Below are 13,387 nucleotides of genomic sequence, written 5' to 3'. Positions count from 1 at the left end.
ATGGCTGCTGTGTTCGACCTAGTAGCAGGCATATTAGCCTCTCTAAATGTTCGCTCTGCACTACTCTGCTTCATTGTATTTCTCATTCTCACGCTCATCGTACACCGACAGCGTACAAGAATCAAAAATCCTCCGCCTGGTCCAAGATCATGGCCAGTGTTCGGTTGCCTTCCACAGCTTTTGAGGGATTTTCAGGAAATACCAATGCATGAACTATTCTGCAGCTTAGGTCAGAAGTATGGACCTGTATGTCTGCTTAATACTCCATTCGGTCAAGCTGTCGTTATCAATGGCTATGAGGCAGTGCACGAGTCTTTAACTTGTGAAGAGTTCAACTGGCGAACACCAGGCATCTCAAGAGGGATATTTCACAAACTCTTACGAGCAAGAGGTAGCTAAAGGTATTCTTAAATCCAACTTGACTAAAAACCACGCATCATGCTATGATACTACATCATGATTATCATCAGTCAGCTGCGGAGCAGGCTACAAGCTTTCTCCAACTGTTGCGATCTTTGGCTAGCGAAACAATTTTGTTTGACTGCAGCATACCTTCAGTACCTCCCAGGAGGTGCTGGACATACTGCAAGTACATATAGTGTGTGCGGCCGTCCTGGTTTCCACTTCCCATTGTGTGGAATATAAGTGAATTTAAAGGGCATATTCTGAGTTGATGAGTCTTGACTCTGGCAACCAGTGGGATGGTGTTGCTCAGATTGTAAATTGTTTCATTTTGAATCCGATCCACACGATTGATGTTTAACATGGCACTGTAGCAAGGTGTTGCAAGTTGCAAAGTCATTGTGTTTTCCGTGTCCTTCATGTCCTTTGTGATTATCCATAACTCGCACTCGTACAGAAAGACAGTAACACAAGTTGTCTCAAACAGCTTAGTTTTTGTTTCGATTGGCAGGGTTGGGCTTCTCCAAAGGTGTCCCAATTTCCAGAATGCTGCCGTAGGTCTATAACTTAAAAATCTTTGAAGTTATAAATTAATAAAATGATAATTGTGGTATAGTCTAGGAAACTGATAGGGTGCAGGGGTGGGTGTGGATGTGGATGTCACGTGTGTGTATGGGGTGGGGGTAGGTGTGAAATTCGTGGTCAGTTTATAGGCTGTACATGTATTCAAGTGTGTATTGTTCCTTAAAATTCTTATTTCGATAGTCCGATAAGGAATCGAGTGCTAAAAGTGACTTAAGGATACGATACACGATTTACCGACAAGTTACTCATTTCGGAATGCGATCATGAATTTTGAAGGAAAAAAAGTTTCCACGGGCTTCGATGGGACTCGAACCAACGATTCCAAGCATCATTAATTATCAGTCACGGTCTTTACCACTCGGCCACGTAGGCAGATGATCAGGGGAGTGTAATAATAAAAGATAAATCTAATAATGCTATCTTTAGACTTTTGTTTACATAACAATGACGCACTTTGTAAAGATAGATTGGCCGTTTTATGCATAAATAGCACGAACGTTTGGAAAAGGCCTCAATCAAATAATAAAGACACTGATACGATGATGCAATTGCATAAGTCGGGAATATCTGCATCGCAATGTTTTGTTTTGATTTTAGGAACTTGACCTTAAAATTTACGACGTTAAGATATTATCATTCGAAATCAACAAGAGATATTTCAGCAGTATATGGCCACATTCTTTCCCTAGAGTGTTTTGAACATGTATATGTGAAATAGCTTCAACAATGGTTCCTTGACCTGAAAAAGGGCGAGAGGTGCCATATTTACGGATTCAGGCTAAATTCAAAATTGGTAAAAACGTTTGGTTTTTGATCGATTACACAAATTCATTTTTGTCATTAAAAGAAATTGTGTCTGGCGTGAATTACACTACAATTTTTTATTCCTAGAGCTCTTTGATTTCTTCAGATATTTTTATAATGATAGAGTGAATCCCCTGGCCGTCTATAATTACGCACATAAGATCGCCTCCCCTTAAACCCATAACGTACGATCTTATATAAATATGAAATTGGCTACTTTATTTTTTGTAATGTTATTGTTACACATTTCCCATTACGATATTTAAAAGTCCCCATAGACGTGATAGAACCCACGGGGAAAGAACTCCACGTTACCTCGTTATTTCGCCTCAAAATGGACAAAAACCCTGATGGTTAATATTAATATTTTCCAACAATTTTAGGTAAAGAATAACCAAATTAAATTTTGCCGGAAATCATATATTATAGCTAGCATTCATTTAACATGTTTAATCTGGCTTCATTTGTATGTAATGGGAGAATGTATAGTGTTCCACAATATTTCAGCTCACTCATACCTCAAATATCAGGATCTGTATGGCCGTTGGACATTGAGTTATTGAGTTCTCTTACCCTCCCCCCCCCCCGACACCCACCCACCAACCCTCCCGAAAACCCCACCATGCAAAGCACAAGGATATAACGAGATATTCTCCATTTCATTCAAGCATCGTTGCTGTGTCAACAGTCCGATTATCATTAGACTCGAAACTTTTCACATTGTGTTTAAATCTTTTCACATTGTGTTTAAATCTTTTCACATTGCGTTTAAATCTTTTCACATTGTGTTTAAATCATTATAGGTATCATCTGGGCATCCGGTGATCCATGGAAGGAGCATCGCAGGTTCTCATTGACAGTTCTCAGAAGTTTTGGTATTGGCAAAAGAAGCTTTGAAGATCAAATCGCCACGGAAAGTGAATGCTTGATTCATGAAATTGCTGCTGGTAATGGGAAACCTTTTAACCCAACCAATCTTTTCTGCAATGCAGTTTCCAATGTAATCTGCTCAGTTGTGTTTGGGAAACGATTTGAATACCATGATCCTGAGTTCACGAACCTATTACATCTACTAGAAGATTCGACGAATCACATGGCTATAGGAATACTTCTAATGATCATGCCATTTTTAACCAAGATACCTTTCTTTCCCAAAGGTGCGTTACCGTCTTTACTGCAGCTTAGACTAAATCTGAAAGATATCGTGAATTTACATCGCGATACATACGAAAAAGAAAATATGAGAGACTATATTGATGTTTATTTGAAAGATCTACAGATGAAAAATGAAAAAGGCGTTGAAACACATCTCAGCGATGACGAATTGGTGGCAGTGGTTCATGACTTTTTCTTAGCAGGAACGGAGACAACGTCAACCACCTTACGCTGGGCACTTTTGTACATGCTGAAATACCCCGATGTACAAAAACGTGTACAGGAAGAAATTGACTCGGTAGTTGGGAGAGATCGTTTACCAAAATTATCCGATAAATCTAATCTACCTTACACAGAAGCTGTTATTCACGAGATACAGCGGTTTGCAAGTATAGTCTTGCTGGCAATTCCACGGTTTACGAGATCAGATGTGGAATTTCGAGGGTACACTATCCCAAAAGGTACCCCCATATTACCCAATTTGTATTCCGTGACACGAGACCCTTCTGTTTGGGATGAACCGGGTGTTTTTAAACCTGAGCGGTTTCTTGACGGAGATGGACAGGTCAGGAAGATTCCTGAACAGATAGTTTTCGGTGCAGGTAGGTTACTGTCTATTTGTATAATTTTGATTGTTAACATGGTTAATGTAATGGTCGGTCCGTGTGGAGACACGCTTGGGTCCTAAACGGACCAGGCTGAAACAAAATCCTCAAGCCAGGCTAAAAAGCCTATATAAGCACACTGCAAAAACTGCAGAACACACTGCGCCCGTCATACTTTCCTGCCGCTTGCCGCTGCGGCAAGCGGCAGGGTAGTATGAAACCAGCATAAGGTGTGAAAGTGTAACCATAGTCCACTTACGTCCACGGCGAATTCACCGTGACCTTTTCAGCCATAAACCCGCTTATTGAAGATTAAACCGATATATACAGTACTAAACCATTATATAGTAATCTATTGTCCAATGCAAATTTATTACCACCTGATAATATTGATCCAATGAGCGACCGAATTGTCCGCTACGGACGACTAATCCAATCGATAATGACTCTATTGACATGTACGAGCGGAGCTCCACTGACCGAGTTTTGGGATATTTTTCACTGGTTTGCAGCTGTTTGCTGTCATTTACTCATCAAGGCGGACCACCGTTATTATAAGGACTATGCCAATTATTTAAAGATTGACATGTAGAGAATAAGCCATAATTGATTGACAGAAAGTACTAAATTTGTACCTATGACGGTTTTATGACACCAATCTTCAAAATACGATCAAAAAATGGCTGCCCGGTGAAGTAAAATGTGACGTGTCATGTCAAAAGGAGACACTTTTGGGCAGGATCGTAAATGGAGAAAAAGCCAAAAATCTGCCTGGGGTGATTTTTTTCACAATTTTGGTTTGTTGCGAATTTGTGATGTTAATAATGTTTAAATTATTGTCTGATAGTTTCAGACCGGAATATAACTGGCATCTTGTATTTTTTGAGACATTTTTCAAGGTAATTCCTACTCTCGACACTGTCAATAATATTTTTAAAGGCCGATATCTCAATTTCCCATTTTATAATACCATAACTTACGAACTCAATATCTTCTCTTAGGAATGTCTGATTTCATTGGGGAAAACGGCATTATGGAGCAAAATATCTCTATATCTAAGATATGTAAAAACCTCAAAATTGATAACCTGCCCAAAAGTGTCTCCTTTTGACATGACACGTCACAAATGTGCATTGGAATAACACGGCGAGTTTGGATAGATGGTAGGATTTCTTTTTAATAAAATGTATGTTCCCCCGTTATTAAAGCTTGTACCGGGTTGAAGATTCAGATATTTGGAAAAGAATAAGTAATTGAAACATAGAGAAAGTACTAAAATCATAGCTTTTATACTTTTTGATATATGATACTAACGAGTTCATCCCCCAATAGCTACAACACAGCGCTACCAGTAGGGTTCAATTGCCTATTGTGAGTGCCCCTGTGTTGTGTGCATACATGTAGTTAACAATAACTGCATGATGCGGATATAGAACACGTTCTTGATGTGTTCAAGGTGTGTTCTTGATGTTCTTAGGGAGTGTTCATAAATACTTTGGTGGGGGTGGGCATTTTGGAGGGGGGTCAAAAAGTTTTAGGTCTTCAAAAGGGGGGGATAAGTTTGACTCCGTATAGAAGGGGGTCCAAAAGTTTTATCCAATATTGATAAAAAATAAAATTCGCGCGCATTTAAATATAATTATAATTGAGAATTATGAAAGTCCCGCGTAATACCAAAATTAACCTTTAATTTTAACCAAAATTGGTAGCATTCATGCAAAAAAAAATTAGCGCTCAACGAATTATACCCTTTATGGATTATTGTGGAAAGAGATCAGGGGGAAAGTGTTATTGTGATGTCAGATGCAAATACGCCGAACTTATACAGCAGAAATATCTGGATACCTTCGCAGGAGTTAGTGCTAATTTGTTGTGATCATATTCAGATATTGTTGTTTTTGGCACCGTTGTTATTTTGTATTTTGAACTCGCGTTACGATGATTACATAGCTGCATTCTGTACTTCCAAGAACTTATTTTCTCAGTGAGCATAGGCCTGTAGCAGCATTTTAGGATAAGGTAAATACTTGTGTAGGTCACCTACCGTACATTAGCGCCTACATGTCTTATATGAAGTATCGAAAATCCATGAAACCTTACTTCTTAATGAGCGTTACAACGAGGGGGGTCAAAAAAGTTATGCATGTCTATGAAGGGGGGGGTCAAAAGTTTCAGGTTCTCTCGAGGAGAGGGGGATCAAAATTCAAAAATCAAAATCAGCATTAAATACTTGAGTCATATTAGGGTAGCAAATTCCAGAAAATGGTTTAAAGAATTATCGCTTTTTCACGATTTTCTCCAAAATTCTGGAACAACTTTCCAGAATTTGGTATATTTACCTTAATCTAATGATGTATTTTAGGAGTTAAGTTTTCGAAATCCCAGCTGCGCTGCCCCACCCAATCCAAATCAAAAATCAAAATTTCTGGGAAACGTCGTGTATATACTACAAGAGCAAAAAATCATAATAAACAAAATGGTCCATCTGAGATCGGTTTCCCATAGAAGATGAGCAACGAACTTTTTGGGTATCATTTGCAAAGTACAGAATCTCACGAGGACAAGGAATCTGAGGACAGGACCAAAGAATCTGAATTTTTGTGCTCTGATTCGGCTCAAAAGTAAATCCGGTATAACTTAAAATGGTAGTAACGACAATTTACCCTATTAACTCTCAAATATACAGGTAAACGCGTGTGTCTCGGAGAACAACTTGCTCGAATGGAACTCTTCATCTTTTACACGCATCTGATGCATCGATTTAGCTTCAAGAAGCCTACTGATGTAGAGAGTTTAAATACTCGACCTAAACCAGGAGGAGTGTTGACGCCATATCCATACGACATTTGCGCCATTGCACGTTAGAGTATAACATCACACCAATCTTAGAATAAAGTTTTATATAAGTTTATACCAACAAAAGAAATGATTTGGTTATTTTGGTATACTTTTTAAACAACATAGTCAAATATTTGTTCACAAGAGTTCATTCCTTCAATTTTTTTTGTTATTATGTAATATGATTTAGTAAATGAGTAATTAGGTGGCTAAGTTTCTCCACAGATACTGGTCAGTGATTATGTAAGTTATATGGTTATATCTTCCATCTACTTTAGAAAAACTATTTTGGAACAAAATGCATCGATGAGACAGATAACCTCCGATAACCTTCTTGACTATCGATATATCATTCTACATCTATACAATTCATTAAATATCGGGATCAAAGTACATAATGCGAGTAGTGCATGATTTGTGGACAAATAGGGGTATTTAGGTTATTTCTTATTGGTAAGGACGACAAGAATGTACAATCTGTGCAAGTGTTATTTATATAGACTTTTAAAAAAGATCAATACCGATAGAGATATGACTAGTGGCAAATGGTGGTCATAGACCACAAACCTAGCTGGGGCGTGTTGGTGTTGTGGAGGTATCTGACCCCTGCAAAATGTTCCCCTGGTCATGAGGTTTGTTGTCACCGAGTTTGAGTCCCGTACTTCGTACAGATGTTCAGAAAATGCTATTTTAAGATTTGACCCCAGATGACCTTTAACCTGACCCTACAAAATGTTCCAAAAATGTTCCCCTGTTCATCTAGTTTGTTGTCACCGAGTTTGAGCCCCGTACGCCTTATAGATGTCCAGAAAATTCATTTTTAAAGATTTGACCTCTGTATGACCTTTGCCCTGACCTCTGCAAAATGTTCCCCTGTTCATGAGATTTGTTGTCACTGAGTTTGAGCCCCAAACCCCTTACAGATATCCAGAAAATGAAATTATAAGATTTGACCCCATATAACCTTTGACCTGACCCCTGCAAAGTGTTCCCCTGATCATTAAGTTTGTTGTCACCAAGTTTGAGCCCCATACCCCTTACAGATGTCCAGGAAATGCATTTCTAAAATTTGACCTCTGCATGACCTTTGACCTGACCCCTGCAAAATGGTCCCCAGGTCATGAGATTTGTTGTCACCGAGTTTGAGCCCCATACCCCTTACAGATGTCCAGATAATGCAATTGTAAGATTTTACCCTTTAATGACCTTTGACCCCAATTCTGTATGCAAGTTATAGGCGTGTAGTATAGCCGATGCATATATTGCAAATGACATCATTGTACTATATAATATGTGGTAGAAGAAGCATTTTGAAGGTATTTGGTTAAATACCAGAAATGCCCCCTTAATGACCTTTGACCCCAATCTGTTTAGACACTATGGGCACTGGACATAGCCGATACATATGTGCAAGTTACGTAATTGTAGGGTGTAACATGTAGGAGAAGAAGCATTTTGAAGTTTGTTGGCAGAAGAAAGAAAGAACTAGTGGCAAATGGTGGCCATAGACCACAAACCTAGCTGGGGCTTGTTGGTATTGTGGAGGTATCTGACCCCTGCAAAATGTTCCAAAAATATTTCCCTGGTCATGAGGTTTGTTGTCACCGAGTTTGAGTCACGTACTCCTTACAGATGTCCAGAAAATGCAATTCTAAGATTTGACCCCAGATGACCTTTGACCTGACCCTGAAAAATGTTCCAAAAAATTTCCCTGGTCATCAAGTTTGTTGTCACACAATTCTAAGATTTGACCCCAGATGACCTTTGACATGACCCCTGCAAGATGTTCAATAATGTTCCCCTGGTCATGAGGTTTGTTGTCACCGACAGTGAGCCCTATACCTCTTACAGATGTCCAGATAACGCAACTCTAAGATTTAGCACCAGATGACCTTTGACCTGACCCCTTCAAATTGTTCCCCTGGTCACGAGGTTTGTTGTCACCGAGTTTGAGCTTTGAACTTTGATGTCCAGATAATGAAATTCTAAGATTTGACCTAAGATGACCTTTGACCTGACCCCTGCAAATGTATCAAAATTATCCCCAGGTCATGAAGTTTGTTGTCACCAATTTTGAGCCCCGTATCACTTACAGATGTCCAGAAAATGCATTTTTAAGATTTGACCTCTGCGTGACCTATGACCCGACCCCTGTAAAATTTCCCCTGGTCATGAGATTTGTTTTCAATGAGTTTGAGCCACATATCCCTTACATATGTCCAGATAATGCAACTGTAAGATTTTACCCCTTTAATGACCTTTGACCCCAATTCTGTGTACAAGTTATAGGCATTGGGTATAGTCGATGCATATGTGCAAGTGACGTCATTGTGCTATGTAATTTGTGGTAGTAGAAGCATTTTGAAGGTATTTGGTTATATACCTGTAATGCCCCCTTAATGACCTTTGAACCCAATTCTGTTTACACACTATGGGCACTGGGTATAGCCGATGCTTATGGTCAAGTGACGTCATTGTAGAATGTTACATGTAGGAGAAGAAGAATTTTTAGCTGAAATCACATTTTTAGCCTATTTGACCCCTCTGTAACCTTTAACCTAATAAAAGTCAGGTAACGTGTATGGTTGTGGTCAATGATGGTTGTGATCAAGTTAGGTCAAAATCGGTCAAAGCATGTCTGAGCTAGAGCAAAAAATGTGCAATTTGTTGCCAGAAGAAAGAATGGATAGCATTACAGTACCTAGCTGGGGGTGTAAACCCCCCAGCTAGGTAAGAATCGGAGAGCATTACAGTACCTAGCTGGGGGGTGTAAACCCCCCAGCTAGTTTTTATACAAGACACACTACATGTAGTAGTAGACATGGTAGACAAGCCCACTTAACAAGTAGTATTTAAAACTCAGAGACACCGGGCAATTCCCACTTGGTCCAATCCCAGACTATTTGTGTGTTTAGAAAATAATGTTTTAGGGGTGAGTGGTCAGGGTAATTCCAAAATGGTATGTGGAAAATCGCTATCTTTGCCCTCTTCCCCATTACATTATGGCAAATGTTCGGGAACTCTAATTCCACTCATTATATTGACAATGTGCCCCTCCCACCCCTACCCCACACCCACCCCCACCCCCACCCCCACATCCACACCCACCCCGTGTGTGTGTCATATATAACTTCTACCAGTTCCACAGGCATGCAAACAGATTGTTTCCCAATTCCATGTCTTCCACTCGAGACTTGCAAAAAATGCTTTTCACCCCTCCCCTTCATCCCACACCGTACCTGGGCCTCAAGGAAGAACAGATGATTAATTGTGTCCCAGATTAATGAAGAAATAAAACAAACAAACAAACAAACCGTGTGCACATATTTATTGAACCACCCTCGATTTATTTCCTACGTGAGCATATGGTGAGCGAAACTGTTCTCTGAAATTGTTTACTATAACAAGAAATAAGAGTGACGCATCATTTTTGCATGCTTCGGTTTTTCGACAATTCGCAGCTTTTTATCATGTTATTCTCTCACTATGAGCCGTGATGACCTCATCCCCAATGACAAAGCTCAATGATCACCATTGAATAACCAAAGCTCAAAATTCAAAGGTCATTCTATGCATGTAGAAGCATATTGGGATTAAAGAACTATGTAATGACATATGAGCATGATTGAGATCCTAGTGTCTTAATTCAATTTACGGAATTATTAACGTTAGGGTCAAAGCTCAGAGGTTGAACTTATCAAATCATACATTATGTACATAGAGAATCATATCGATATGATAAATAATACATAGGCCTACATGACTAAGAACAGGGCAATATTTTAGCTTTATTATTTTTACAATGGCTGCGCTGTATGAGTTAATAAATGTGCGCTCTGCTTTACTCTGCTTAATCGTGTTTCTCATTCTCACGTTCATCGTACACCGAAATCGTAAGCGAATTAAAAATCCTCCACCAGGTCCAAGATGCTGGTTAGTATTCGGCTGTCTTCCAGAACTAGTGCGCGCCAAAATGCCATTACACGAACTATTTTGTAGTCTAGCTCAGAAGTATGGACCTGTATGTTATTTGTCTACTCCATTCTTTCAAGCTGTGGTTATCAGTGGTTATGACGCAGTGCACGAGTCTTTAACTTGTGATGAGTTCAACTGGAAATCACCCGGATACAAAGAACAACTATCTAACAAACTTTTTAGTGCGAAAGGTAGGTTTTTAAAAACGTGTACGCTTAATTATTGACGCACAAACTCACACCCATCTCTACCCACACACGCAATTTACCATAATGATATTAAAGAAATGCTAGTCATGGTGTATTCTGGGGAATGCTTTCTCTGCCCCTGAGATTGCAATGGTTTACAGCCAGGTACATTGTAACCCAGATTCGGAGTCCGGTACATCAGATAACTGCATGCTCAGTCCAACTTTCCAGAAAGTGACCTTCGATAATCGACACTTCGTTGTAAAATGCAGATGGCACCAGGTGTTGCTGAAAACATTCTGGGGTAAAGGGTAAATGTTTAAGGGATCCGTGAAACGCAATGTTAGTACGTTTGGTATTTATGATTACCGGAACATTCTTCAACCGTTTATTAGCCTCCACTCTGCCCGTAGTTACAAAGACTTCTTGTAATCTGTCTGATTAATAGAAGAGAAGATGCCACAGGAAATCAGAACTTTCAGCTTCCTTTATTGCTTTTAATCTTTACAGGAATTAGCATGTCATCCGGCGATCCGTGGAAAGAGCATCGCAAGTTCTCGTTGACAGTCCTAAGAGGATTTGGTGTTGGCAAGAGAAGCTTTGAGGATCAAATTGCCTCGGAAAGCGAATGCTTGATGCATGAATTCGCTATTGGCAATGGGAAACCTTTTGACCCAACCAGTCGTTTCTGTAATGCAGTATCCAACGTGATCTGTTCGGTTGTCTTTGGGAGGCGATTTGAATATCATGATTTAGAGTTTACAACTCTCTTACATCTGGTAGAAGATTCTATAGCTCACGTTAACGTAGAATTATTTCTAATCATTGCGCCATTTCTTGCGAAGATACCTTTCTTTCCTAAAGGAGGGTTACCGTCGTTTATGCAGCTTCGATTAAAGCTGAAAGATATCGTGAATTTGCATCGAGATACGTACGACGAAGAAAATATGAGAGACTTTATTGATGTTTACTTGAAAGATTTGAAAATGAAAACTGAACAAGGCGTCGATACATATCTCAGCGATGACGAATTAGTGGCAGTGGTTCACAACATCTTTAATGCAGGAACAGAAACAACGTCAACCACCTTACGCTGGGCACTTTTGTACATGCTAAAATATCCGGATGTACAAAAGCGTGTACAGGAAGAAATCGACTCAGTAGTTGGGCGAGACCGTTTACCAAAATTATCCGATAAACCTAATCTACCCTATACAGTAGCTGTTATTCACGAGATACAGCGGTTTGCGAGCATACTCTTCATGGTATCGCCACGATACAATAGATCACAGGTGGAATTTCGTGGTTTCACTATCCCAAAGGGTACCCACGTGATATCCAATGTCTACAGCGTAACACGAGACCCTTCCGTTTGGGATGAACCGGATGTTTTTAAACCTGAGAGGTTTCTTGATGGAGATGGACAGGTCAAGAAGATTCCTCAACAGATAGTTTTTGGTGCAGGTAGGTTTAAGTGTTTGTTCAACATATTCATGTAGTCAGAAAAAACAGGCGTCTACTTCTTGTCTGTGATCGATTAATGTTGATTAGCATCTGGGCCGGGAGATCTACGTGGAAGGGTGGTTATATATACGGGGATGCGCGGGAGCTTCAGGTACCATTTCGAAGATCTTAGGTTGAGATTGGGCCCGTAAATTCCAGAAAATTTCCGTTTAGAAGAGGCTGCGTTTTTCAAAATGTTTTCCAAAAATCTCTTTCATTGTTTTGTATAAATATTTGTTATATTTTAATAGAATTTAGCAAATTTAGCATATTAACCTTAATTTTGAATAATAGATGAATAAAAGCGTCAGTCCTTCTGGACTATGCGTCTCAAATGACCCGATAATTAGGTATTCAAACATAAAAAGTAAGAGTAAACATGGTAAACAAGTTACTATAGCCATTATAGAGTCATAGGGCTACCGCACATCTCCACAAATTCCAAAATCAAGACCAGATGATTTCTGGGCAACATGCATGGTGTACAATCTACAAGAACAAAAAATCAAACGAAACAAAATAGTGCTTCTGACCGTTTTATGTTAAGTTAAATTTGCCAGTCAGTGAACATTGCAATGATAGGTTCCTGTAAGATCTACAAAATTATGAGCACCGAGCTTTTTGTTACCATTTGCAAAGTGCAGAATCGTGAGATTCTGGAGAACAGGACCACAGAACAGTGGTGGTGCCAGGAGGGGGCCATGGGGGACAAACTGAATCAAGAAATTTTGCGCAAAATTGCAGCAAAAAGTGGAAATTTTCGTTTTCACTGGGGGAAGGGGGAAGCCAGAGTTTTGACTGGAGGGCAATTTCCCCCATGTCCCCCCACCCCCCCCCCCACACACACACACACCACCACCACCACCACCACCACGTCCATCCCCGTGCCGCCGCCACTACTAAAAAATGCTAAATCTTTGTGCTCTGATCCGGTTCAAAAGTAAATTCGGTATAACTTTATTGGTCGTAATGATAAAGTAATTAATTCACTGTCGGTACGTTTTCCTATAAAATACACAGGTAAACGAGTGTGTCTCGGAGAACAGCTGGCTCGGATGGAACTCTTCATCTTTTACACGCATCTGATGCATCGATTTAGCTTCAAAAAGCCTACAGATACAGAGATTTTGAATACGCAACCTAAACCAGGAGGAGTGTTGACGCCATATCCATACGACATATGTGCCATTGCACGTTAGAGTAATTTTATCACACCAGTCTAAGAATCAAGTTTTATGACAAACCAACAAAAGAAGTGATTTGGTATAAGCCTACTTTTTATACATAGTCAAATGCACATTATTTGATATTATTCATGTATAGTATGAGTTG

At 39.6% G+C, this 13,387-nt stretch overlaps 2 protein-coding genes across 2 annotated transcripts; both read left to right on the top strand.

Annotated features, from left to right (window-relative positions):
- LOC140137119 (cytochrome P450 2J4-like) lies at positions 1-6,817 on the top strand. Its single transcript, XM_072158775.1, has 3 exons — positions 1-391; positions 2,595-3,548; positions 6,238-6,817. The coding sequence occupies exons 1-3, from the start codon at positions 1-3 to the stop codon at positions 6,414-6,416; spliced, it is 1,524 nt and encodes a 507-aa protein (XP_072014876.1). The 3' UTR covers positions 6,417-6,817.
- Positions 6,818-11,187: 4,370 nt separating this feature from the next.
- On the top strand, positions 11,188-13,254 carry LOC140137118 (cytochrome P450 2J4-like). The gene is made up of 2 exons (XM_072158774.1): positions 11,188-12,016; positions 13,076-13,254. The coding sequence occupies exons 1-2, from the start codon at positions 11,188-11,190 to the stop codon at positions 13,252-13,254; spliced, it is 1,008 nt and encodes a 335-aa protein (XP_072014875.1).
- Positions 13,255-13,387: the final 133 nt, after the last annotated feature.

This window comes from Amphiura filiformis, chromosome 17, assembly GCF_039555335.1.
Source record: "Amphiura filiformis chromosome 17, Afil_fr2py, whole genome shotgun sequence".
NCBI classification, from domain to species: domain Eukaryota; kingdom Metazoa; phylum Echinodermata; class Ophiuroidea; order Amphilepidida; family Amphiuridae; genus Amphiura; species Amphiura filiformis.
The sequence above is the reverse complement of the archived record's forward strand: the minus strand, read 5'-3'. Positions and strand labels throughout refer to the sequence as shown.

What these genes read in the sequence shown, in the direction of transcription:
- LOC140137119 (XM_072158775.1), top strand. Translation starts at nt 1, where the DNA reads ATGGCTGCTGTGTTCGACCTAGTAGCAGGCATATTAGCCTCTCTAAAT. An exon ending in CAAACTCTTACGAGCAAGAG is followed by an intron (nt 392 to 2,594) that starts GTAGCTAAAGGT and finishes AAATCATTATAG; the next exon opens with GTATCATCTGGGCATCCGGT. An exon ending in ACAGATAGTTTTCGGTGCAG is followed by an intron (nt 3,549 to 6,237) that starts GTAGGTTACTGT and finishes TCAAATATACAG; the next exon opens with GTAAACGCGTGTGTCTCGGA.
- LOC140137118 (XM_072158774.1), top strand. Translation starts at nt 11,188, where the DNA reads ATGCATGAATTCGCTATTGGCAATGGGAAACCTTTTGACCCAACCAGT. An exon ending in ACAGATAGTTTTTGGTGCAG is followed by an intron (nt 12,017 to 13,075) that starts GTAGGTTTAAGT and finishes TAAAATACACAG; the next exon opens with GTAAACGAGTGTGTCTCGGA.